We start from the raw sequence: 26,293 nt of genomic DNA, 5'->3' as shown, positions 1-26,293 counted from the left end.
AAAAAAAGATTTTATTTATTTATTCATTCATTCATTCATTCATTCATTCATTCATTCATTCTGTATACCGTGTTCTGCCTGCAGGCCAGAAGAGGGCACCCTATCTCACTACAAATGGCTGGGAGCCACCATATGGTTGTTGGGAATTGAACTCAGGATCTCTGGAAGAGCAGTCAATGCTCTTAACCTCTGAGCAATCTTTCCAGCCAGATATAGCTTTAATACATAACTGACTCTCTATGATATATTCTTGCAGCCCGCAAGACAATGCAAATGGCTTTTGCATCTTTTCCAGCAAGGCCACACCTCCTAAACCTCCATAAGCATTACCATCAACCAGGAACAAAGTATTGAAATGCCCAAGACTATGGGGACATCTCATTCAAATTACCACTGAGCAATCTGACTCTGAGTTCAGATATCCAGAACTGTAACAAGCTTTCTTGGACCACCAACCAGCTCCCAAATCGAGGCATGGAGACTTATCAATTCTGAACGCTCAACTGTATCTTATGCTTGTCCCACAAGCTCTTCTGTAGACTGGGCTGGCCTCGAACTCACAGAGATCCACCTGGTTCTACCTCCCAAGTGCTGGGATTAAAGGTGTGCCACCACCACCCGGCATACTTATTTAAAGTAATATTCTGCAACATAAACAAATATAACACATCTTTACATAGTTAAAGTAATATTCCACAACACAGAATCCATGTGAAAGCCACATGCAGTCACACACATCTCTGTAATCCCAGCACTCCTACAGAGATGGGCTGAGGTGGAGACAGGAGAATCTCTCAAAGTTTTCTGGCCAAGTAGCCTGATGTGTGTGATGGGAAATTAAAAAAGAGGTCTGTGTCTACAGGATCAATATCTGTCCCTGAACCTCAACACTGAAGCAAGGCTTATGTGTTGGCATTTGTACATGTGTGTGTACACATGCACGCACGCTCACACAGATATCTTAGCAGGCTTGTGAACAAATCATTACAGAAGCAATCAGTGACAAGGAAGAAGAGCCAAATGTGTGGCTGACAGAAGAGTGTTGTCATGGGTATCCACAGGCCATCCTCTCACGACATGCCCTTATTCTGGCTACAGCCACCTTTGGCTTCTGTTCCCTTGGCCAAGGGCGTACTGCTGGAATTAGCTATTGACCAAAACAATTTAGGAAAGGTAGGAGGAGATTTAATGGCTCACAATCCGAGGGTGTAGTCTACCATGGTGAAGGGCTGAAGGCAGACTGAGGCAGTGGCCATGCTGAATCCACAATTGAGAAACAGAGAAGGTGCTCAGCTCACTTTCTCCTTCTCATCCAGCATGTGACTCCAGCCCATGGAAGGAACTGCTCACATTTAGAGTGGGTAGTCCCATTTCAATGAATCTTTTTTTCCAAGACAGTTTCTCTGTGTAACAGCCCTGGCTGTCCAGGACCTTGCTTTGTACACAAAGCTGGCCTTGAACTCACAGGGATCCGCTTGCCTCTGCATCCCAAGTGAGGGAATTTAAAGGCCTGTTCCACCATGCCCAGCAGATGGTTATGTTTTTCAGTTTTAACTTACTCACTTATTTTTGTAGCCATAAGAATGCTTTGCCAGTAGGGGGTGATCAAGACTCGATTTCGCTTAGAAGACAGCAGGCGGCCCACTTAGGGCCACTCTGGCCATGTCCTGGAGTTTTCAGGTGGATAAGGTGCTGGGAGGCCTGCTCAGAGAAGCACGGCAGCCCACCTTCTATCTTGCCCCTCACGTGTCTTCACCTGCCTTGTTCACTTCTACCCTAGGGTGCTGGTTAGTTTTTATGTCAACTTGAACCAAGCTATAGGCAACCCGGTAGGGCATTTTCTTAATTCATGATTGATGGGGGAAAGAGCCCAGCCCCACTGTGGGTGGGTCCAACCCTGGGCTGGAGGTCCATAAGAAAACAGGCTGAGCAAGCCTGTAAACAATCCTCTTCTTGGCCTCTCCTGCCTCCTGGTTCCTGCCTTGGCGTCCCTCAAATGGACTGTGTGATTCAGGATATGTATGCCAAACAAATCCTTTCCTTCCCAAGTTGCTTGTGGTCATGGTGTCTCTACACAGCAATCGAAAAGTAATTAAGCTATTTATCCTTTTATGTTTTTCAATGATTTATTTTTATGTGTGGTTATTTTGCCTAAACGTGTTAAGAGGCCAGAAACAGGTGTTGGAATCCTCGAGACTGGAGTTATATATGGTTGTGAGCCACCATGTGGGTCCTGGGAATTGGACCTGGGTCCTCTGGAAGAGCAGCCATTGCATTGAGCCATCTCTCTGGCCACTATCTATCCTTTCTAATAAAGAGGTAGAGGCTGTGAAAACCAGAGCTGGTTCACAGCTAGCCAGAAGTCCAGGTGGCAACTGGAGACTCCTGCCTGGCATCTAAAGTGAGGACAGTTTTGTGGGACTAAGTCCCTTAACCCGTGGAGTCTGTACTAACTTCAGTTAGGGTCGGAATTGATTGCAGGACATTCAGCCATAGGTATCCAGAGAACCATGAAACCAAACGAACTGACCACCATCCTGACATTTGGTGTCCGGAGTGTTCTAAGTAGGAGGTTTCTCTTTTGAGTTTGAGATGGTCTCACTGTCTGACCTATTCTGAAGACCAGGCTGCACTTCAATTTGCAATGATCCTCCCATTTCTGCCTCCAAGGGTGCTGGGATTCAGTATACCACCATGCATTTGGATATGTGTACATACATATTTGTGCTTGCTGATGCCAGGGGACCACCGTGGGCACCATTTCTCAGAAGCTGTCCACCTTTTTTTATTTTTGACAACGGGTCTCTATCTTGGCTAGAACTAACCAAGTAAACTAGGCTGGCTAGCCCACAAACACAAGAATCTTCCTCTTCCTACCTCCCCAACCCAGCCCTTCTTTGCTTGAGTTTGGGTACTCACACTCAGGTCTGGACTGATTGAGCTATCTCCCCAGCCCTGAAAACATAACTTTAATATAACCAAAGGATGACAAAACAAACACACCTATACACAAAAAACAATCACCAGTACTGCCTGCTAGGAACGGCAAGTTATTATTTCACCAAGACCCAGGAGACAACAGGACACTTGCTACGTATCTCCTCCCCCCCCTCCCCCCCACTTTACCACTATACCACCTCAACAGACCTTACTTGTCTCCTAGAGTGGACCACTGACTCATCAAGTGCACTCTCTCTCTTTCCTCTTCTTCTCCCAGGATCTCACACACCCCAGGCTGGCCTCAAACTTACCATATAGCCCAAGATGACTTTGAATTCCTGATGTTCTTGCCTCTGTTGTCCCAGTGATCGGATCACAGGTATGTGCCACCTTACCTGGTTTAGGAGGTACAGGGCTTCCACCTTGGAGTTAAGGCAAGCACTCTACCAACCTCACAACATGCCCAGCTTTCTGTTTCTCTTTTGAAACTTTAGCTCTCAACCAATGCTTCAACTTAATTTTGAAAGAGTTCTTTAGTTTTAAGGGAAACAAAGAAACAAATCCAAAAGACCCATTGTTCTCCTAAATCCCATTATTTAGCAAAAGGAGCCTTTATAGAAATATGAATGAGGATTTAAAACAAATTCCATTTAAAATTATTTATTGAACATCTACTAAGCATCTGGACTCTTCAGAGGCTGGTCAAATAAAAAATCCAGTTTTTAACAGCAATGATTTAATCCTGCTGACATACAAAGTTGTTCTTTGGGTCTAATTGATGCTAATATAAGCTGGGAATGAACAAAACAGGATGGTTTATCTAGCCTCTAAACAAAAAGACAGTGCCTGAGTTAACTATAGATTTATGCTTATCATGTTGACCTAGTTATAACAATCTTTAACTAAAAGTTTATAAAAATACACTCAAAATAATTGTTTTTGCTTGCATAACCACCCTTACCCTTAACGCTCATATTCTCAGGACAAGATTTTTCTGTTTAATCACAATCTTCCTCCCACCCACACCCCATGAATTGCAGTAAACTGGTAATCCTCACTACCAGCAGAAGCATTTCTTTTGGGCAGGGGCAATGCTGGAGATTGCATCCAGGGCCCTGCATATGGTAGGCAATTGTTCTACTCCTGAGTCACATCATAGCCCATTATTGGGGTATTCTAGCAAGTGCTCTGCTTAGCCACTCACTAGGGAATTCTATGCAAGCACTGTACCACATCCTGGGGCCACTCATCCTCACCGGGCACTCTAAGTAAATGCTCTTTACTGAGCTGCACCCCTCACCAAGGAAGTCTATCTAATTCTCACACTCTAGTCCAGCTAGGGCAGATGAGAAACTTTAAGCTGTTACCAATTAAGACTCAGAGGTGGTGAGCAAGCATCCCATCCCCCACTAGAGATGTCTTTCTGCCCTCTGTATTTTTTTTTAGCAGATTATGAGGCTATTGAAATGTTCTTGGCTGTTCTTTTCTAACACATCTAATTTTTTTTAAAAAGATTTATTTATTTATTATGTACACAGAAGAGGGCGCCAGATCTCATTACAGATGATTGTTGAGCCATCTGTGGGTGCTGGGAATTGAACTCAGGACCTCTGGAAAAGCAGTCACTGCTCTTAACCTCTGAGCCATCTCTCCAGCCCCAACATGTCTTAATCTTGTCCTGAGATTATGGGATAAGTGAGACTCAGTGTGACTGGCCCCCCTTTTGTGGACCAAAAGGATTTAACCCCAATCTCAAACTGGAATGAAATACAAGTTTTGGTCCAGCCTCTTCCAACCTTTCACAAATCTCATTCTATCTTCACACACTGGACCACATTTACTTAACAAGTGCTTGTGAACTGAAACCATTTTAAAGACTGATTAACTTGGCCAATGACCGTGTAATTTAAAGTTGAGTCAGTTTTTGGAAGGGGGCGTGTCGAAACCTCCAATAACAACCAACAAACAAAACCCCCAAAAACCAGAACTCAAAATCACAGCAGACCACGATTCCCTGTTTTTTCCATTTGGGACCACAGTTCAGAGCTGGCTAACCTTCATTCTCTCCATTCTGCTGTTTAGAATACTAGAGGAAGGAATGGGATCAGTGGGATTCCACTAGGCAAGAGAACCAGACACAGGAAACGAAGTTCTCCTATGAAGACGTTAGTTATCATGGGATGGCAAAAGGACTTCCCAAGCTTATGTTTGACCTGCAGTGTTAGAGATGGCTTACCTTACCTATAACTTCAAGTTTGTTTCACAAAGTTTTGAAAAGCAAAACAAATATTTTCAGACACAATACAAAATCTGAATAGCAAAATAAGCAACTGCTTTAAAATGTACAGTAGTGTTTCCATACGAAGAGCAAAGCGTAGATCTATGTTAGGAAAACTTTTCCAACAACGCTCATTGTCTCTAGTAGTAGCTGAAATAAAAATCTACCCTAACTTCTATGAAGTGATCTATTTATACCATTTAAGTTTGCCTCTCTGGTTCTATATTTCATTCAAATCACAGACCTTTGCTTCTCTAATAGAGTATACTAACATATTCCCATTTCTGTGGACATAGGCTGGCTGTGAATTTGTGATCTGTCTCAGCCTCCTGAGGACTGGAATTACAGGCCTGCTCCACTACGCTCGGCTCCCTTATAGATACACACACACACACACACACACACACACACACACACACACACACACACACACACACACACCCCTCCTACAGTTTAGACTAGTCTCAAACTCCTGGTCCTCTTGCCTGTACCTCCCATGTGCTAGAATCACAGTGCCACCATATCTTTTAGATGAAGTCCTGGGGATGGAACCACACCCCCAGCCCTCTCATGCACATTTCTGAAAGTGGAAGCAGAAAACGGCTCTCCTGGCAAGCTTGCTGTATTGGGTTTTCCCGCTTTGTCCCTGCAAGTGACAAAATTAGCCTTCCACGAGGATGGCAAGGTGAACCTGATTAAATTCCCTTTTGATAAACAGATCAGCATACCTATTGGAAATAAAGTTGACAATTCTAGGATTAAAAACTTAAAACAATAAATATTCACAGCTATGAATCTTCAGTCTCCTAAGCATAAATGTGCCCGAGAATAGGAACAAGGATAGCCCTTGCAGTAGAGTCAAAGCAATCTCCCAATGCTTCTCAGACTCTGAGACAGCCCCCACCTCCCCACCAAGACCTAGTGTGTTTCCTGGACAACAGGCCTTCCTGTGGGCCAGTCTCCACTTGTCTAAGCACAGAGGGTTATGAGAGGGAAAACAGAACTGTGGTACTTACTATGGCTCACAGAATCTGGGCAGACTCACTGTTCTGTATACTTCCTCTCCTCTGCTGAGTGTGTCTCCCCTCAGATACAGTAACAATAGAGAAGACCCTCCGCCCACTGCCAAGTCAGAAGCCACCCATTCCCTTTGATTGGTTTAGACCGGCAGCTCGGGAGGGACATTTATAGAAGTTGCTCCACTCCCGTGTTCTACTGGCCTCTTCTCACAAACTCAATGCTGCACCAGGCTGAGACGTTTTCTCCCCCATGTGAGCTAATTATGTTTCTAACCACATCAGCTTCTTAATTATTCCCAAACTTCACTTTTCTCTTCAGTGATTCATTCTGTTTAACAGATTAGAACAGGTTTACAAGGACTATAAAGGATGACAGGCCAGCCTGGGCTACAGAGTGAGCTCCAGGACAGGCTCCAAAGCTACACAGAGAAACCCTGTCTCAGAGAGAGAGAGAGAGAGAGAGAGAGACAGAGACAGACAGGGAGACAGAGACAGAGACAGACAGACAGACAGGGAGAGAGAGAGAGAGAGACAGAGACAGAGAGAGACAGAGACAGACAGACAGACAGGAGGGTGAGGTACAAAAACACACTGACATTATGGCCTTATAAAATATATCGAGGTACCCGAGTTAACGATTTCTGTAAGAAGTTGTACATTTTTTTTTTTTTTTACCAGTTCTTTAGTATTTCCCACACTAGTTTCCTCCTGTGGATCCTCTGGAGTTAAGACTGAGCTTTCTTGGCAGTTTCTGGAACTTACTGCATGACTGGAACAGACCAAGGGAATTTCACATCCAAAGCAATGAGTACTATGAAGTTGGCCTCACAGACATTAAGAGTTTATTTACAGTGTACGCTTTGCCAGACATCACACTCAGACTAGGTCCCATTCTGGAATCGATTTTCGGATGTATGTAAGGTGTGGACTGTCCCCATATTAAACATGTCAGTCTCTCTACACACATTTAGCAGTCTCATGTTTATGCCTTTAATATCAAGTGCTTTACATATCAAGTTGTCTCAAACACCTCTGCTTAGCCTTGCCTACCAGGCTGAAGTAGAAAGTCCACAACTTGAAGAATCTGACTTTTGTCATAAGGTTAAATTTCAGGTAAAAAGTCTTCAAAAAGGTCCCCTCAGGTCAACATTAGCATGCTAATGATTAACTAGTAAGCACTTAACTGGTAACAACCATCCTGAGCACTACAGATGTCAGCCTTTCGGATCATGATGCAGTGATACTGTGCCGAGCATCTAAGACGTTCTGATAAACATCTATAACCTGCTTTGTAAGTAAAACACGTCTTCAGGTGGCTGCCTCCAGGAGTGCCTCTGTGGAAGATCTGAAGCCACTCCAGTGACTAATAGCAACATGTGCCAATAAAACGAGAATCAAATGAGGAATTGGGGGGGGGGGCACAGATCTGTCTTAATTTCATTTAAAAACAAAGCCCTCGAGTGACGGCTTAAGTATGTCAGCATGTAGTTGTGTATGTCTGTGTATAAGCAGCCAACAGGGAGGGAGATGACCAAAGTCCTTTCTTGGGATCAAAGCCAGTGTCTGGATGGGCTCCCAGAGTCCTGAACCTTATTTCAGTTGCTTTTTAGCAAGCCAGAGTTCTCACAAGTCCACCATTGCCATGATTCATTCCTTTTGTAAGAGCCTGAAAGCATCTCCAGCTCCGCCTCACTCCAGGTGAACCGGTGTGGCCTTTGGAGCATCTCTGCTGCTCTTCGGTTGGGTGGACAGAAACACTCACAGGTAGCTCTGAGCAAACAGCTCAGACACCGTCACTCACGTGTGTGACTGGTCTAAGACAGTCAAAGAGGGACCAGATCATAATTGCTTGTAAGATTCTAGTCTGACCCGAAACGGGCCACACAGGCACCAACCTGATGAGACCTGCTATTGTGTCTCCCGGACTTTCGCTGCTGGTTGGTGAACAACTAATACAAGATGGTTTTCGTTGTTTCTTGAGGGGAAATCTCAAACCGTGTGTGGGGGTGTTCATGTTACCAGTCTTCAAGTTTGTCTTTAGCTTATGTTTCTAGGGCTCTGCAGGGCTCTCCACACTTTCATGAACAGAGCGGTCTATTCAAGTCCTCAACACCTCTGTAGTCCAGATGTGGCTCTCCTGTATGTGTTAAGTCTCCATCAAGAGCTTCTGGGAAGCCACCTGCAGAGATATCAGGGAAGGCTAACATCCCCCAACCTCACTTCAGTCTTTCAGGAGAGATAAAAAAAAAGACGATGTGTGCTATTAAACACAATGACACAACCAACCAAACCACAGTGTGGCAGTGGAAGTCCCAGAGCAAGAGGACATCTTCAGGTCCTGCCAGCTAGTGATGACAGATGCTTCGACAAGTTTCTGCTCAAGTGTGGAAAAAATGCTCCCCTTAGCTTTCCCTTTTTCTGAGAATTAAAAACAAAAACAAATAAAAGGACAATAACAACAAAAACCCATCACATCTTTTGAAGAGCTTTAGCTAAGTTTTGAACAACTCAGCAAATGCTCAAAAGACAAACTGCTCATCAGCTGACCGAAAAGAATTCTGGCTGAGAGAAAGAGCTTTGCGTGGAATGATGTCACATGAACAAACAAAAACTTTATGGCTAGTGTTCATATTTTTCTTCTGTAAGTGGATGACCAAAGTCATTTTTTGACATTCTGTGGTTATTGACTTACCGATCCATGTTTACAGAGTCTCTGCAGGCAGCTCAACAAGCTTTTGCTTATACTTAGGACAAAAATTACATTGTCCCTAGAATAAGTTAGAGCACGGCCTAGAGCTCTGAAGGTACCGTATTTTGGGCACTCACAATGCACAGGCTCTATCACAAATACGATAGTCCTTTTGGAAGTCTCTCCTAAGGAGTGCCTTGTGTGTGTGTTTAGTATACATCCAGTGCTGTGCTGTCAACATAACTGTATTTCTTGACAACTGAAGCATCTTTTCTTTGTGGGGGGACGGGGGTGAGGGGATGATAAAAGCTTCCATATACTGAACGGTGAAGGATTAAAAGACAGTATATAATCAAGTGCCAACTTGTGGAGAGTGCATTTAGGAGTGCTAGAGTGCTTTAGGGACATTGAAGAGGGAGAGAAGCCTCTTCAATTGTTGCTATTTCAGTAGGACTGACCTCGCCAACGATGGCAGAGCTACCCACTGTTGTTACAGTCCGTAGAACTACAAACTGGTGCATATACCCTCTCTTTCAGAGAGATAGAAATCTTTGGTTTGATTCTGATCAGCACAATCCTAGATTTCTATAGCTTTGGCAGGCTACCAGTGATCAGACAGACAACTTTCTAGATATATAACTTGCTCGAGCAGCATGTCCCACTGTAGTTTTTGTATTAACTGTCTCTCTTCATTGAGAAATACAGGTTGTCCAAGCAGGCCTCGCTGGCAGCATGTGGCTTCTTAACTTCAGTGGAATACTCACAGAGCTAGTCTTGATTGGTATACCCATTACTGGAAAGCTTGGCATTTCACTGTGTGTGCTTTTATCGCGAGTGGAAATATCCTGAAGGATATCATAGGACCAGCTCTCCCTTGCAAGGACTGTAAGAATTACATGCCTACAGACCACCTGAAGGCAGAGCACTGTCGATGTAACTCTTAAGGATCCTTACATGTGACTTCTCAAACAATTTGATGATGTTATTACTTTTCCCTTGATGGGCATATATGTCTGACATAATTTTAGAACAAAGGGGGGGGAAGTGGTCTGATGACATGCTATTGCTTTACACACAACTTTTCAGGAATGCTCCAAAGGCATCCAGAGAGGCTGGACTGTATTCTGAGGCTCTCTCTCTGGCATGGATTCTATGGTGCAGTGTGAGGGTTGAGCTCCGGGTGAAGGCCTTGCCACACTTAGTGCACTTGTAGGGCTTTTCTCGAGTGTGAATTCTCCGGTGCAAAATAAGGTATGAGTTTCGGTTGAAAGCTTTTCCACATTCACTACATTCATACGGCTTCTCCCCCGTGTGGATTCTCTGGTGCTTCGTGAGGTCTGAGCTCTGGCTGAAGGCTTTGCCACACTCATTACATTCGTAGGGCTTCTCTCCAGAGTGGATGCGCTGGTGCAGGATGAGATTTGAGCTATGGCTGAAGGCTTTGCCACACTCGTTACATTCATGAGGTTTCTCTCCTGTGTGGATTCGCTGATGTAGGACAAGGTTTGAATTGAGACTGAAGGCTTTGCCACACTCATTACATTCGTAGGGCTTCTCTCCAGTGTGGATAATTTTATGGCGGATAAGGCTGGAGCTTCTTGTGAAGCATTTCCCACACTCATCACACCTATGAGTCTTTGCTCCCGATGGAAGCTCTTCCGGGGTGTTATTAAAGTTTGCACTCAGGCTGAAGCTTCTTCCCAGACCTTTGCCCTTCTCCCTTGGGCCCCTCTCTCCTGCAGCGGGCTTCTTTTCCTTGGCTGTAGGTGGCCCAGGCTCTTTCTTCTCTTTGCCGGTTTTTTCTTCAGGGTTTCTCTGCTGCCTTTCGACTACTCTGCTCTGCTGTTCACGTTTCTCTCCAAATTCTTTCTGGAGTCTTCCTGCTGTCTCCCCACGTAAGGTGGAATCTTCTTTGACGTCAGCCTTTGAGGTCGACTCATTCCCGTTCCTGTTTTCAGAACCTGACGTGATAAATAGAAAATGTGAATAGTACCATTTTCCTCTGAATACGGCATTAATAAGTGACACTGTTTTCTAAGAAACTTCTCTATACCTGGGAAATGACTTCATGGCATTGAAGATAGAAGTAGGAAAAGGGAAAATGTTAGTGACAGTGGGACACAGAGCTGGGATGGAGGTGGAAAATCACAGCATTGGTAAAGAGTACAAAGAAGGCCAGGCATCGTGGTGCACATCCAGCATTCAGTAAGTTGAGGCAGGAGCATTACTGGTGACAGACCAGTTTGGGTTACATAGCAAAACCCATCTCAAAGGGAAAAAGGGAAAAAAAGAGAGTGAAAAGGAAGTAAAAGGTGTGAGTAAACAGGCATGGTGCGGTGAGGAGTGAACAAAGAAAGTCAAGGAAGGGAAGGAAGGATAAGGAAGGAACTGAGAAGCTTCAGGGGTTGTTATAGCTTATGGTCACCTGTAACTAATGTGAAAGAACATATTTAGCCAGTCACAGCTGGCTGTGATGGCACATGCCTGTAATCCCAGCACTCTGGAGGCAGAGGCAGGCAGATCCCTGTGAGTTCAAGGCCAGCCAGGGCTAAACAATGAGACCTGGTCTCAAAAATAAAATAATAAGAAATAAAGTGAGATTTCGAGCAAATATTTGTAAGTCTTACAAAAAGAGAACAGGCAAGTGGTTCTGAGGAACTGGTCGGTGGTGTTGGCCAAGGGAAGGCCAAACAGGCACTCCTCAGTCCTACCACACTTGATCTACAAGGAAATGTTAGATTATAGGGCCCTTGACACAGCAAGCAGTTTTTCTCCACCAGGAAGAACAGCACAGAGCTAGCTGAGCTCCTGGAACGAGAAGGGATGAAGGAGCTATCTGGGGATTCATTACCAAAATAGCTAAAATCTTCACCAACTGACAGCTGAGGCTTACAGGGAAGAAACAACTCCTGAGACTGTAATCAGAAGAACCAGAAAACAGAATTTACAGTGTAGAGTTAATCTCTGTATTTTAGCAGCCAGTGTATTAAAACACTTAAGTTTAATTTTTATTCCACACTACTAGATCCCATGTATCACTGTTTTAAAAAAAACCAACCAACAATTAGTGTGTGTGTTGCCTGCTTGTATATGTCTATGTACCATGTGTACGCCTGGTGCCTGCAGAAGTCAGAAGAGGGTCTTGGATCTCTTGGATCTGGAGTTTCAGATGGTTGTGAGCTACCATATGGGTGTTGGGAATTGAACATGGGTCCTCTGGAAGAGCAGCCAGTGCTCTTCACTGCTGAGCCACCTCTCCAGCCCCTAAACAATTCTTAAAAGCATCTATTTATTTACTTACTTACTTACTTACTTACTTACTTACTTACTTAGTATTTAGTGTGTGTGTGTGAGAACCATGACCTATGTGTGGAGGTCAGAATACAACCTGTGAGACTCAAGGTTCCCTCCTTTCAACATGTGGGTCCTGGGGCTGAACTCAGGCTGTTAGATTTGACAAGTGTCCTTTCCCTACTGAACCATCCCACTGGCCTTCCACTCTGCTTTTAAGTGAAGACTCCAAGAGGGTCTGCGCCATCCCAGAGGGCTCCTGAATGCTATGACTAGAGGAACTGGTAATATCTAATCTTTGACTTATTGATGAGATCACCATAGCCCCCGAGTCACATGTAGAAAAGAGAAAGCTGAGCTACCTCTTTGAATCCTAAGCATAGGTCCCCGACTAGCTGGGCAGCTCTCAAGAGTGTTCCTTTCGTTTTTCCTTCAAAGGTTCTAGCAGAGATAGCTTATAAACGAAGACTAACCAGTTCTTAATTTCCGTTCAGTAAAAAGAACAAGTACCTAAAAACCCCTTTACACCAGTTTCCAAAGCAAACCTGAGCTTCTTCAGTAAAGCCCTTTCTCCATGCCCACTTTGCTTATCCTCCCTCTGCCCATCCAACGTGGAGTTCTTGCAATGAGATCTCCTTTGGGCTTCTGGGCACTGTCCTAGGGCTTAAGATCTAGGAGAGGCCCGTACAACAGCTGTCAGCTGGGTGGGCCATTTTATCTACCTGACGCCCCTTGAATCACTCCTCTCTTATGTTCAGCACCAAGAGTTCTTCATTGAAGATCATCACTGGGTTCGGACCTGGGAACCTGATCCTAAGGGAGGCCTAAGGGCCAGGCTCGAGCATCACAACGTGGATACTGGGTAATCTCTATAGGACAAAAAAAGACAAGACATCCAGGGAGGGTGGATGTCTTGGTAAGTTTAGGAACATGGTAAAAATGGGCTGGAACTGGACTGGTGGTCAGTTTGCCTGGCTACCTCTAGTAGGAGGAGATTCCCCTGACTGAAGCACCAGAGCAGAAAGAATCCTCCAGGGACCTGAGAGCCCCTCAGAGCAGACGGGTTCATTTCTGATTTCAAAGAGCAGAATTACCTAGAGGTAACAAACCTCAAGGCTCTAGGGAATTGGAGTACCAAGCCTTTGGAACTCAACAAACACAAGTTATCCCTTACTAACCAACACAGAAGCAAAACAATCTTAGCAGACAGGAATTCTGCATCAGTCTTACCCTGGGAAATCACACTCCCCAAATTCTCCTGCCTGCTGTCCCTATTGAGATTCCTCCGAGCCAGGTTCTGACATCCCCACTCCTCCAGGATGAGGGACACGGCCATATCCTCGATCTTCACCATTGCCTGAAATAACAGGAGACCCCCTTGCTCAGCAAACCTGAGGTCAGGGATAGAGCCGACGGCAGGACTGTGGGTGGGACTCCAGGAGAGGACACATGGCCAGAGCCTGGTGGACTGAAGGGTCATGGGGGAAGGATGCTAACACTGGGGGGTCTAGGGCACCAAGTGACCTGGTAGAGGCTCATGAGAGATGCTGCAGAAAGGGGCAGACACGGGGTCTCAGGAAGGAAGAGGGGCCCATGGCTCACCTGGGAATCTGCGGTCAATAGTGCAGATGCCATCGCCTGGTCTCTGGGATTCCCCTCGTGGTGAGGGGCAGGAACATGGGTGGCAGGGAGAGCTGAGGAGGAGAAAGGGGCTGTGAGTAAGACAGCTCTTCCCTGAGCATCCCTCCGTGACAAGCCCTGACATTCTCCTTCCTATGCCAGCACACTCACTGGCTGATGTTCAGCTACTAAAAGGCTAGCGCTACAGGAAACAGTTGATAGGAAGCAAGACTTCAGCTTCCCAGGGACGGAGCTCATAAAAGGGTCCTTAAAGTCACCAGGTCCAAACTTTAAAAGGAGACAATGAAGCCCCGAAGAGGGTCATGACTGCGTAACGCCATTCAGTTTAGAATAGGGTATCACTCTAAAGCCCGGGTCCCTATTCTCAGCTTTAGCCAGTAGCTTCAAGTCTGGCTTGTATTTCTTCCAGCATGAGAACAGCACCAGGACACGAGACTCCCCTTTCTGCCTACACTTGTGAACAACACATCTTCAAGTCCACAGGAACACGGAGCATGACAGGGAAGGACGGGGACCTTCACATTCTAAGTACATTCCCCCACTCGGACCCTTTCTCCCCCTCTTATTTGGCCATAGTAGCTGATTTATAAAACCTACACTCTGTTCAAAGGCTGATGAGACACGCAAATGTAGGAAGGTATGGGTCAACAGACATCATGAAACACAACTGTAACGCACACAAGAATAAGACCCTAACACTTAGGCCTTCTCAGAGTTAGCAAACACTGGAAGATGAACAAGGCAGAGGAAATTGATGAGAACAAATCCTTGTCTCAATTCATTCAAGAACAATTTAGTAACTAATAACTCTAAGTGCAGTCTCTACAACCACCTCCCTAGCTACCTGAGGCAACAATCTGGTGCTTAGGTCCCGAGTGGCCTTCCTAGCTGACACCTAAAGACACTGCTGAACTGTCATCTATGGAGTACTCAAGACTCCCAGCAGGGAACCCACACAGGAGGAGTTAAACATTTACAGCAGCACATGTCTGCTGGCTGCCTTCCAAGACGCCTGGGAAAGAGAATGCTTCTTTAAGTCTACCCTCTGATAGTGCTCCTCTAAATGACCTCACAAATAAAGACCCTGGTGAGGAACATACTTTAACTCTTCTGTAACTCAGTAACAAACTTAAAGGAAAAGGGTGTGTGTGTGTGTGTGTGTGTGTGTGTGTGTGTGTGTGTGTGTGTGTGTGTGTGTGTAAAAGTGCTCAGGTGCCCTTGGAGGCCAGAAAAGGGTGTCAGATCACCTGAAGCAGAAGTCATAGGCAGTTGTGAGTGGCCTGAGGTAGATGAATGCTGGTCCTCTTGAAGGCAGCAAGATCTCCTAACTGCTGAGCCATCTCTCCAGCCCCCAATATTTACACCTTCGGCAATTGTTCTGATACTCTATGCACCTGCTTTATTTTAAACTCTGATAAAAAATACTGTCTATTTCTGTAAAGTGGGCTGGGGAACCAACTAAATGCAATAGATACTTACAGAAATCCTAAACTAGCATTGTTCCTCAGTCAAAAAGGTAATTGTTCCTATTCTCTTCCCTTTGAAAAGTTTAAAGGTAACCTTTGAAAGAATGTTATAAAACAGTTTATATGTTTAAATAAATGGATCTTTCCCAGCCAGGACTACACAGAGAAACTCTGTCTCAAACAAAACAAAGCAAAAAGGATCTTTACAAAGATTTACAATCCCTACAAAGTTACTTAAGAACTACTAACTGAAGTGTTTCACACTCAGGCTAGAAGCAGGCCTGACCTATCCCAATACTCAGGGGGCTGAGGGAGGAGGACGAGGAGTTAGAAGCCAGCCTTGGGCTACACAGCAAGATCCTGTCACAAAACAAACCACTAAGGCTGGAAACAATACACCATGGGTTCTAATATCCTCCACTCAGGGAGCTGGAGAGATGGCTCAGAGGTTAAGAGCACTGGCTGCTCTTCCAGAGGTCCTGAGTTCAATTCCCAGCACCCACATGGTGGCTCACAACCATCTGTAATGAGATCTGGTGCCCTCTTCTATATACATAATAAATACATAAATCTTAAAAAAAATATCCTCCACTCAGAGCTCGGCTAGACATCTGGAATGCACACAGTTCAACACATAGTGTGTAATGCTCACCGAGTATGGTACACAGTCCATTTACTTCCTTAGGAAACAACATTCGGCCTAAGATCGGTCTGTGAGTTATGCTATAATAATAAAAGACATAACAACCAAACAAGTATGCTTCTTTAAGGAGTTACCTGGTAACATGGAAAGAGGTACTTCCATCTCAGACCATTTATTTGTCCCCTTATCCCCATCCATTTTTTTTGGGGGGGGTGGTGGTTCGAGACAGGACTGGCCTTAACTCACAGAGATCTGCTTGCCTCTGCCTCCCAAGTGCTGGGATTAAAGATATGAGCCACCACTGCTGGGAATCTTTTTTTTTTTTTTTTTTTTTTGGGGGGGGGGGGTTTGAGACAGGGTTTCTCTGTGTAGCTTTGCGCCTTTTCCTGGAACTCACTTGGCAGTCCAGGCTGGACTCGAATTCACAGAGATCCCCCTGCCTCTGCCTCCCGAGTGCTGGGATTACAGGTGTGCGCCACCACCGCCCGGCGGGAATCTTTTTTTTAAAGAGGGAGATCAGGAAAGGTCTCATTCCCTCATTGACCTGAGCTGACCTTAAACTTGTTATGTAGTTGAGGATGACCTTGAAATTCTCAATCTCCTGTGGCCCTGTCCTGAGCCAAGTGTGCATCATGCCTGCTTTCTTTGTTTTGCCTTTGGGTCGGGGTCTCACTATGTGGCCGTAGCTGTCCTGGAACTCACTCTGTATCTCAGGCTGCCCTTGAACTCAGAGACCCACCTGCTTCTGTCTCCAGAAGGATAAGATTAAAGGACTGTGCCACCATGCCTCGTTTCGCAGTGTTGGCAATGGCACCTGGTGCCTCATGTAAGACAGGCAAGCACTCTACCAACTGAGCCACACCTCTAACCTGAACGTTTACTTTTCTTCTACACGTGAACCCCGCTTCCTACCTCGGGACGGCAAGAGGCGAGGCTTCCGGGATGAATGCTTGAAATGAGAGCGGGTAGCTTCGTGATGGTCAAAGCTTGAGGACTCCTGAACTGGATCCAGAGGCACCACCCCCCTGGCAAGCATCTCAGGCCCATGAACTTGACCCGGGACCTGGAGGGGAGGAAAATGGTTTCTAGGTAAAACTTGTGGTTGGCCTGAACTCATAATCCTCTTGCTTCCGCATCTCAAGTGCTAGGATTGTACGAATGAAGCACTATGCCTGGCCCAGTAAAGTACTTTTAAAATAGGAGTTAGAAATATTAAAATAAAGGCTCTAAGTACGCCAATGGATGCTGAAAGGAGGCAGCCAGACCACTTTGTCCCGCTTGCTTCCTTCCTTCCTTCCTATGGTCAGTCACTGAACCAGAGCTCCACAAATGCCATGCCCACGTTCTAGAACTGAACTATACTGCCCATCCCCAGAACTCTTTGAACGAGCCCAGGGGAGCAGGGGAGCGAGAATAACCGCCCCAAACACTCCCAACACTGAGCCTTCTCCTATGTCTATGCCCTTCTTACACACAACTGCCCTTTTTACCTGCTGTCCTGACAGGTCAAGCTCCAAGTCTTCCAGAAGAGTCACGGCTTCCTCTCCGCTGTCTGGCCGGTACTCCTGCAGCCAGACTTGCAGCTCTTTGGGCAGGATGGACAGGAACTGCTCCAGCACCAACAGCTCCAGGATCTGTTCCTTGGTGTTGACTTCGGGTCGAAGCCACTGATGACAAAGTTCCTTGAGTCGATTCAGAGCTTCTCGAGGCCCAAAAGTGTTCTGGTAACAAAAGCGCCTGAACCGCTGGCGGAATACCTCTGGGTCGGGTGGCGGCGTCTCCTGCAGGCTGGAGTCTTGCCCCCACATGTGGTCTTCCTCATCTTCTTCTTCCACCTTCACGATGACTATACCATCCTTCTCCTGTGCAGCCTGTGGGGACAGACCCGTGGCTTCCCTTGACTCAGCAGTCATCATTCAGGCTCGGGGGTCCAACAGGGTCAGGCTGGCGTTTCTGTCCCAGCAACTGTTTTCTCTTGGTTTCTGCACTATTCCTAAAGTTAAAAAACAAAAACAACAAAACAGTGGTGAGACAGGTTTTTTTTTTTTTTTTTTTTGGTTTTTCGAGACAGGGTTTCTCTGTGTAGCTTTGCGCCTTTCCTGGAACTCACTTGGTAGCCTAGGCTGGCCTCGAACTCATAGAGATCCACGTGCCTCTGCCTCCTGAGTGCCGGGATTAAAGGCGTGCGTCACCACCACCCGGCTAAGACATGTTTTAAAAATTGACCTGGTGTCTGGCGGTGGCGGCGCACGCCTTTAATCCCGGCACTCAGGAGGCAGAGGCAGGTGGATCTCTGTGAGTTCGAGGCCAGCCTGGGCTACAGAGCTAGTTCTAGGACAGTCAAGACTACACAAAGAAACCCTGTCTTCAAAAAACAAAAAACAAAACCAAACAAAAAACCCAGAACAGAAACAAACAAACAAACAACAGAAAGAAACTGAGGCCGACAGCAATTGAGGGACAACACTCGCGGTTGTCCTCTAGCCCCCACATGTACCTACACATACATGAGAATGCTCACACGTGCACGCATACAAAGTGACTATGCTACTAATCTTTCATACAGGGCTACACATCAAGACACTAAGAATGCCTCTAAACATAAAGGAGAAATCACTGTAGAGCTGCACTGGCCTTGATGTCACTTCTAATATAAAGGTTTGCAAACAGAAGCCTTCAACAGGCCTCTACCCAGTTATTTACCTGTAGTCAGAGCAATGTCCTTCCAGGGAGACTGCAGGTCACAAGATGGGGACATACCCAATGTTTAGTCCATCAAGTGCCAAGGGCTAGACCAAGCATAGCACAAATCTGGATCATCTACCCTACCACCACCCAATCCTAGCTGACAAAAAAATATCTGTATAGACACATAACAGAGTTCAGAACGCTTAATATTCTCAGGAGCAAATATGTCCCCGACACTGAAGCCAGACTGGAAGACCCAGGACTTGCTGGTGCACCATTTAGATCCTTTTAATACTTTATGAGTGCTGTGTGGGCCTAAGGCTGCAGATTCCACACAGACTGCAGAAAGCAAGTATCCCAGGATCTGTATGTTCAAAGTGAGGGCTGGGAAACGGCACAGGTGGCAGAGCTGTGCCCAGCATGCACACAGGAGGCCATGGGCTCACTCTGCAGCTCTGCAGCATACACACTTGTAACCCTAGCATCTAGCACCATCAGGAGTTCAAGGTCATCCTCAGGCACTGTCAGAGCCAGTGTAGGATACCCGAGACCCCTTTGAAAGAGAAAGGGTCATGGGAGGAGAGGGAGAAAGGAAGACAAGGGATAGAGGGGAGGGAGGGAAGGGTAAAGGAGGGGGAGGGGAGAGGGAGACAGGGCTTGTAGGAATAAGCAGGTATAGAAGCCTATAATCTGAGAACTTGAGAGGCAAGAATCATAAATCCAACCTTAGAACAGTTCCAGACCAGCCTAGGCAGTAGGAAGCTATCTTAAAAACAAAATCATACACTGGGCTTGGTGGTGAACGCCTTTAATCCCAGTACTCAGGAGGCAGAGACAGGCAGATCTCTGAATTCAAGGTCAGCCTGGTCTACAAAGCGAGTTCCAGGACTGCCAAGGCTATGCAGAGAAACTCTATCTCAGAAAAATCAAAACTAACGCACCCCGCCCCCAAGGTGAAATAAATTAAGTCATATTTTAACCTACAAAGAGGTCACTTGGTCCAACTGGTGAGCTGTTACATGTCATATTAGGTACCTTACATCCCAAGGGAAGAACTCTTAACTTGCTTGTTCAGTTTTGGATCCGATGACATTCCCTTGCATATCTGAGCTATATTATGCAAAATAACAGATTATTTTTTCTGGCCTCACCTATTCTCTTCTTAAGAGAGAATGGCAACTTTAAAGACACGAGGAGACTGTAATCAGAGGACTCATGATGTAAAAACGAAAGAATGGTACAAGTGAAGCCCCGCTGAGAAAGGTCTCAGTCACACAAGAGGCAAAACCCAATGCTGACCTACACCAAATTAGGAAGCACCAATGACTGGGAGAGCAGGTGGCTTTTAAAAATGTGTGAGTAGAGCTGTGGATATATCTTAGTATCAGAGTGCTTACTTAGTATGATTGAGGGAGGGCTAAATGCATGGTACCACCATATGAAAAAAAAAAAAGTCTGGAAATAACGACTATAAAATTAACTAGTCCTATTGTTAAGAAATCCTAACTGCCAAAAAACCAATTATCAAATACCCTGAAAATCACCTTTTTTTTTTTTTTTTTTTTTTTTGAGACTGGGTTTCTCTGTGTAACAGCTGTGATTGTCATGGAGCTCACCTTGATTTCACAGAGATCTACCTGGCTCTGCCTCTCCGCTGCTGGGATGAAAAGTGTGCACCCACCACTGCCTGGCTCTGGAAACCATCTTTAATATGTACATCCTTCTTGAAAAAGATTATTTGTGTGCACGTGTGCCTTCATGAATTTAGGTGCACCACACATGTGCAGGTGCCTGAGGAGGACAGAAGAGCGTACTGGATGCAGACATGGGTGTTGGGAACTGGACCTGGGTCCTTTGTGAAAGCAGTCAAGTGTGGTGATGTATTGTGTACCCTAATAAACTCACCTGAGAATCAGAGGTCAGAGCCAGCCACTAGATTAGACATTGAGGTCAGGCAGTGGTGGCACACACCCTTAATCCTATCACTGGGAGGCAGAGATCCATGTGGATCTCTGTGAGTTCAAGGCCACACTGGAAACAGAGCCAGGCAGTGCAGGCAGTGGTGGCACATACCTTTAACCCCAGTACTGGGAAGCACACACACCTTTAATCCCAGGAAGTAATATGGCAAGAAAGGTATGTAAGACGTGAGGAAACAGGAACTCTCTTTAGGCTGAGGATTTCGTAGAGGGAAGAACCAGTGGCTGCCGCTCTGCTTCTCTGAGCTTTCAGCTTTCACCTTGATATCTGGCTCTGGGTTTTTTATTAAACGACCATCTAAGATTCGAACAAGTAAGCACTAAGGTTTGGCGTCTCAGTGAGTACACTCTTGAAAAACTTGCAACTACAGGGCTGGAGTGCTATCCCTATAGTTAACAGCGCCTGTGTGATCATGAGGGTTGGGTTCAGATTTTAGCACATCACAAGGTGAGTCTACATACCTGGCACACACGAGCAACAGCACACACAAATAAATAAACCTGTAAAAATAACCTAGAACTACTTTCTAACTCATTTGAAATTTTTCCAAATGAAGAACTTCAATGGGAATCTGTCTTACCTGTCTTGGGGACTGCTCAGCTGGTCAGGCCTGATGGCAAGTTTGCTTACCTGCTGAGCCAGATATCTCCCCAGCTTGGGATTGGAGTCTTCAGTAATAATAAGCCCCCACTTGCTGGTGAGTCTGCCAGACCTGATTGCGATTTTTGGAAACCTTCAATGCTCCACGGCACTTTCAATCTTACACTGGAGGGGCTGGGGAGATGGCTCTGTGGTTAAAGTCCTAATTGCCAGCACAAGTTCCCTCCCTGGTATCCACACGACAGAAGGAGAAAAAAAAAAAAATTCCTGCAAGCTGTCCTGACCTCCACAAGCACATACTCCACAAAGACCCCTCCCCTGCAACCCTGCACACTTGCTCAATAAATGTAAAATTTAAAAAAAAAAAGGGGAATCAGACTTGGTTAAGGGTACTGAGATTGCGTTTGTCTCTTCTACTATTAAAAATAGGGACAATGATATGATTCGAAACCCCACCATATTTGCGGCAACACACTATCAGAAATAGTCAATAAACACTAGCTGGATTCGTTTTTAAAGTCATGGAAAATGAAAACAGACTTCTGAGTAGGATGACTGCAGTTCTCCTATCTGAATCTACTGGTCTTTGGAAGTATTGTTTTCCTTCTACAGATCCATCAAAACGAAAGGATCCTGGGGCCAGCAAGATGGCTCAGTAGGCAAAGGCAGTTGCCATTAAGCCTGATGACCTGAGTAGATCCCTGGGACTCACATGGTAGAAAGAACAGATTGCTGAAAACTGTTCTCTGACCTTAACCTCCCCATACTTGATTTGTCTGTACCCAAATAAATAAATAAATGTAATTTAAAAACCCTACAAAGCAAAACCAATCAAATTAATGTTTTAGAAACAGACCAACTGTTTCACAATGAGTTAAATCAAGAGCTTTTTAAGTTACATGAACTTTTATGTTATACAAGGCTGGGGACCAAATCTAGGGCCTTATACATGCTAGGGAAATGCTCTTAATACTGACCTATGTCCCCAGCTCAAGCCAATACTTTTACACTAGGAGAGCATTTATAATTACATGGTTTTTACTTAAAAAAATACTCGGATTAGATTTGGTAGAAATGGGATCATGTACATGCACTAACACAAAAATGATCTTCCAGTGATACTGTAACATACTGGCCCTTATCGAGCCGCCACGGGGCCGCGCTTGGACAAGACAACATGGCGGCGGCGCTACTGTTGGCTTTGGGCTTCGTGCTCCTGGGCGGCCAGGGCGCCTGCGCGGCGGCGGGCACCATCCTAACCTCCATCAACGGCGACGGCTCCAAGACACATCTTACGTGCTCTCTGAACAGCAGTGGCGTCGACATCGTCGGCCACCGCTGGGTGCGAGGTGGCAAGGTACTTCAGGAGGACACGCTGTCCGACCTGCAGATGCAGTACACGGTGGACACAGAGGACAGCTCTGGGGAGTATTCCTGCATCTTCCTTCCTGAGCCCGCCGGCAGGGGCGACATCCTTGTGGAAGGACCACCCCGGATCAAGGTCGGGAAGAAGTGGGAGCATTCCAGTGAGGGAGAGAGGGTGATACTGGTCTGCAAATGCGATTCATCCCACCCTCCTGTCCCTCAGTGGACCTGGTTTAAGACCTCTGACTCTGGGGACCAGCGGATCACCAATGGCTCTGAGAGCAAGTACGTCGTGATATCCACAGCCGAGAGATCTGAGCTGACCATCAGCAACTTGGACATAAATAGCGACCCTGGCACCTACATTTGTAACGCCACCAACTCCCAGGGCACTGTCCAGGAGAGGATCACGCTGCGTGTGCGAAGCCGCCTGGCTGCCCTCTGGCCCTTCCTGGGCATCGTAGCCGAGGTCCTGGTGTTGATCATTATCATCGTCACTTATGAGAAGCGACGGAAGCCCGACCAGATCCTGGACGAGGATGACCCTGGTGCCGCCCCACTGAAGGGTGGTGAGCAACTCGCCAAGGCCAAGATGTGACCCCAGCCCAGCGTCTACCTCCACTCCCTGTTCCAACTGTCCCGACCTGAGCCTACCCACCCCCAACCTCCTAACCCAACCCGGGTGAAGACAGAACCTCCCTCACTTTGCAGAAAGCCCACTTGGAAGAAGCAAGCTGCCCACAGCACCTGTGTTTCTAGTTAAAACTAAACAAGGTTTCTATGCAGAGAATCCGTTCCTTGGGGTTTCTGTTGTTTGATTTTTTTTCCCTTCCCCTTTTTAAGCGTGTCACAACTCTGTGAAATGGGGAGGTGGGGTCTTGTCCTTGGCCATGGGGTAGAAGCCAGGGCAAGCTCTGACTTCTTGGTGGAGGGGGACCCCCACCTGCTCCCCTGTATAGGACTGTCCATCCCCACCATGGGCAATATGGCTGGGCTACCCCACCACCAAAATAAATAAATAATATAGCATACTAAATATCGAGAACAGAACAGGCATGCAATTTTTTGTAGGTAACTGGGTTTAAAAAACCTTATATTTTATTTGTGTGTACTCAAACATGCACGCGCCACAGTGAGCTACGGGAGGTCAGAGGACAACTTTCTACCATGTGGGTCCGGACGATTGAGCTAAGCCATCACACTAGCTTGCAGTGGCTGTTTCGGTTCAGCTATGATTTGTTCCCATCCCAATACACACAACATACAAGGTCAGTGTAGTACTGCCTGGGGAACACTTCCTTCCTTCCATTACCGTCTGAATCTGATACATATCATTTCGGCTTTCAAGGGTCTCCACGGTTAGGACATTCTACTCCTCTGTCCCAGCCCTAGTGCACTCTTCATGTTAGCAGTACACCCTTTATTTCTAGTCATATGAACCAAGCATGGGCCACAGTCAGTGTCTTCTTCACGCTGCCAGTGTGTCACTCGCCCTTCAAGATGCACACTGCCTTCTGGTTCATCTAGCTTCAACAAGGAGACGGGGAGTTGGGCTGCACCCGTGGGGAGAACCATCCCTGCTATTTTAGGTCCCCCTCCACCTTCTTCTTCAACAGTGAGTAGCCCTCACCTGCAGGGCCTTAAAAGTATCCTTACTTTCTTTGACTCCCCCCTCTTCAAACGCACTGACTCTTTCAGAACCAGAATGAATTATTGTTGTTGTTGTTTGGAGACAGGGTTTCTCTGTGTAACAGCTCTGGCTGTCATGGAACTCAGAGATCAGCCTGCCTCTGCCTCCCAAGTGCTGAAATTAAAGGCGTGGGCCACCACCACACACGGCTGAGTGAATACTTTTTTGAGAAAGGGTCATACTACACAGCTCTGGCGGGCCTCCAACTCACTATGTAGCTGAGGATGACCTTTAACTTCCGACCCTCCTGCCTCCACTTCCTGAGTGCTAGGATTACAGGTGTGAGCCATCATATCTGTTTTAGGCAGTGCTGGGGATGGAACCCAGGGCTTTACGCCTGCTACATCCATGGAACACCCACAACTCTGAGTGAAGTAACTGTTTGTCTTGGTTGTTTAGCCCAAGCTCAATTCTGGCTTCTCTGGCTCTCCACTTCTATTTTCTCCCTACCCACCCACAATGTACCCACTACTTCACTCAGATGCTTTTTCCTAAACTTCACAGCCCCAGTCGGCGGGCTCCACTTTGTCTCCGCTTCCCCTTGAGCTTCACCGCCCACCAACCCCCCCACTTCACAAACCCTCCCCTCTCAGCAGAATGACTCTGCCCACTGCCCATCACTGACGCTCACCAACATTACAAAAGGAGAGAGGGTAACAGCTAACATTTGCAGGTGCCAAATAATACACGGAGCATGCCTCTGGACCACATACCAACAGTCTCATGAGGCAGCCATGATGATCATCTTGCTCTGTAATGTGAAAACTGCAGTTTACAGACAGTACATGACTCACCGAAGCTCTCAGCGCAAGTAAATACTAGAGAGCAGGACCTGAAACTAAACCTGTCACATCTCAGGACAAGTTCATTTTTAATTTATGTTTTTCTTTTTCCTGCATGAGTGTGATGTGCCTTGTGTAGAAGCCAGAGGTGGACAGTGGATGTGTTCCTCAACTGTTCTCCACCTTCCTGAAGCAAGATCTCTCACCTGAACCCAGAGCTTGCTGATTCATCTAGGCTAGCTGGCCAGCTTGCTTTGGGGATCCTGTTTGCACTTTCTCAAGGGCAAGATTATAGGTTCATGCCCCTCACCTGGCTCTCCCCCTCCCCCTGGTTTTTCAAGACAGGGTTTCTCTGTGTATATTTGCACCTTTCCTGGAACTCACTTTGTATACGAGGCTGGCCTTGAACTCACAGAGATCCACCTGCCTCTGCCTCCCAAGTGCAGGGACTAAAGGCGTGCTCCACCACCGTCCGGCTCACCTGGCTTTTTACACGGGTGCTGGGGATCCAACTTCAGACCCTCATGCTTGGACAGCCAACACTTTACCAACTGAGCCATCTCCCCAGACCCACGTATTAATATCGCTCTTACTTTTGCAGTGCTGGGGATCAAATGCAGGCCTGGTGCATGTTAAAACCCCTGCCCAAACATTCTTTTAGGAAAATGCAAGATGGGAGGATCCAAAGTCCAAGATCCATTTGTATTACAAAGTGAGTTCAAGGCCAGCCCGGACAACTTAGTGAGGCCCTGTCTCAAATGAAAATCAGAGCCAGGTGTGGCGGCACAACCATAATCACAGCACTCTGGGAAGATGTCAGGAGCTCACTGACATCCTGGGCTACACAAGACATCTTAAAAGCCAAAAAAAAAAAAAAAAAAAAAAAAAAAAAAAAAAAAAAAAGATATCAAAACCACAAAACATGAATAAAACAAATACAAAAGTAAGGCTGTAGTGGTATGGCCCATGAAGTCTAAGGCCCTGGCTTGCGTCGAACAGTATCTGATTGAATTTACCATGCTACTACTTTTTTCGTGTGTTCATTTTCCATTCCACGTTTCTTCAAATTAAACAAAACTCTGAGAAAAGTTTCTGGCACTCAGCAGGCACCGGGGAAGTTTGACTTCTTAAAAATGAACGTAAGGGTTGGGTGACACAGCTCCATGGCAGCGCACTTGCCTAGAATACATACGTAAGACCCAAGGTTCAACCTCAGTGCAT

The 26,293-nt window shown here is 46.2% G+C and overlaps 2 protein-coding genes across 4 annotated transcripts in view; one reads left to right on the top strand and one right to left on the bottom strand.

Annotated features, from left to right (window-relative positions):
- The window catches only part of LOC118572339 (zinc finger protein with KRAB and SCAN domains 1), a 41,938-nt gene that overhangs the window by 12,991 nt on the left and 2,654 nt on the right, over nt 1-26,293 (bottom strand). Inside the window, exons 2-7 of one of the 3 annotated variants that reach the window (XM_036171890.1) lie at nt 17,458-17,960; nt 16,880-17,030; nt 13,820-13,911; nt 13,448-13,574; nt 10,468-10,887; nt 7,057-10,299 (exon numbers count right to left, since the gene is read on the bottom strand). In XM_036171890.1, the coding sequence (XP_036027783.1) occupies nt 9,995-10,299; nt 10,468-10,887; nt 13,448-13,574; nt 13,820-13,911; nt 16,880-17,030; nt 17,458-17,883 (1,521 nt within the window). In that variant the 5' untranslated portion in view covers nt 17,884-17,960 and the 3' untranslated portion in view covers nt 7,057-9,994. Of the gene's footprint in view, nt 1-7,056; nt 10,888-13,447; nt 13,575-13,819; nt 13,912-16,879; nt 17,031-17,457; nt 17,961-26,293 lie in introns of those variants that run through there. The other 2 variants (XM_036171895.1, XM_036171891.1) reach the window with 2 other exon arrangements.
- The window catches only part of LOC118572631 (basigin-like), a 7,245-nt gene continuing 3,364 nt past the window's right edge, over nt 22,413-26,293 (top strand). Inside the window, exon 1 of the mRNA XM_036172357.1 lies at nt 22,413-23,166. Within this exon, the coding sequence (XP_036028250.1) occupies nt 22,413-23,166 (754 nt within the window). The remainder of the gene's footprint in view (nt 23,167-26,293) is intronic.

The sequence above is a fragment of the Onychomys torridus genome, chromosome 22, assembly GCF_903995425.1.
Source record: "Onychomys torridus chromosome 22, mOncTor1.1, whole genome shotgun sequence".
Taxonomy (NCBI): Eukaryota; Metazoa; Chordata; class Mammalia; order Rodentia; family Cricetidae; genus Onychomys; species Onychomys torridus.
This window is presented reverse-complemented; position numbering and strand designations above follow the sequence as displayed.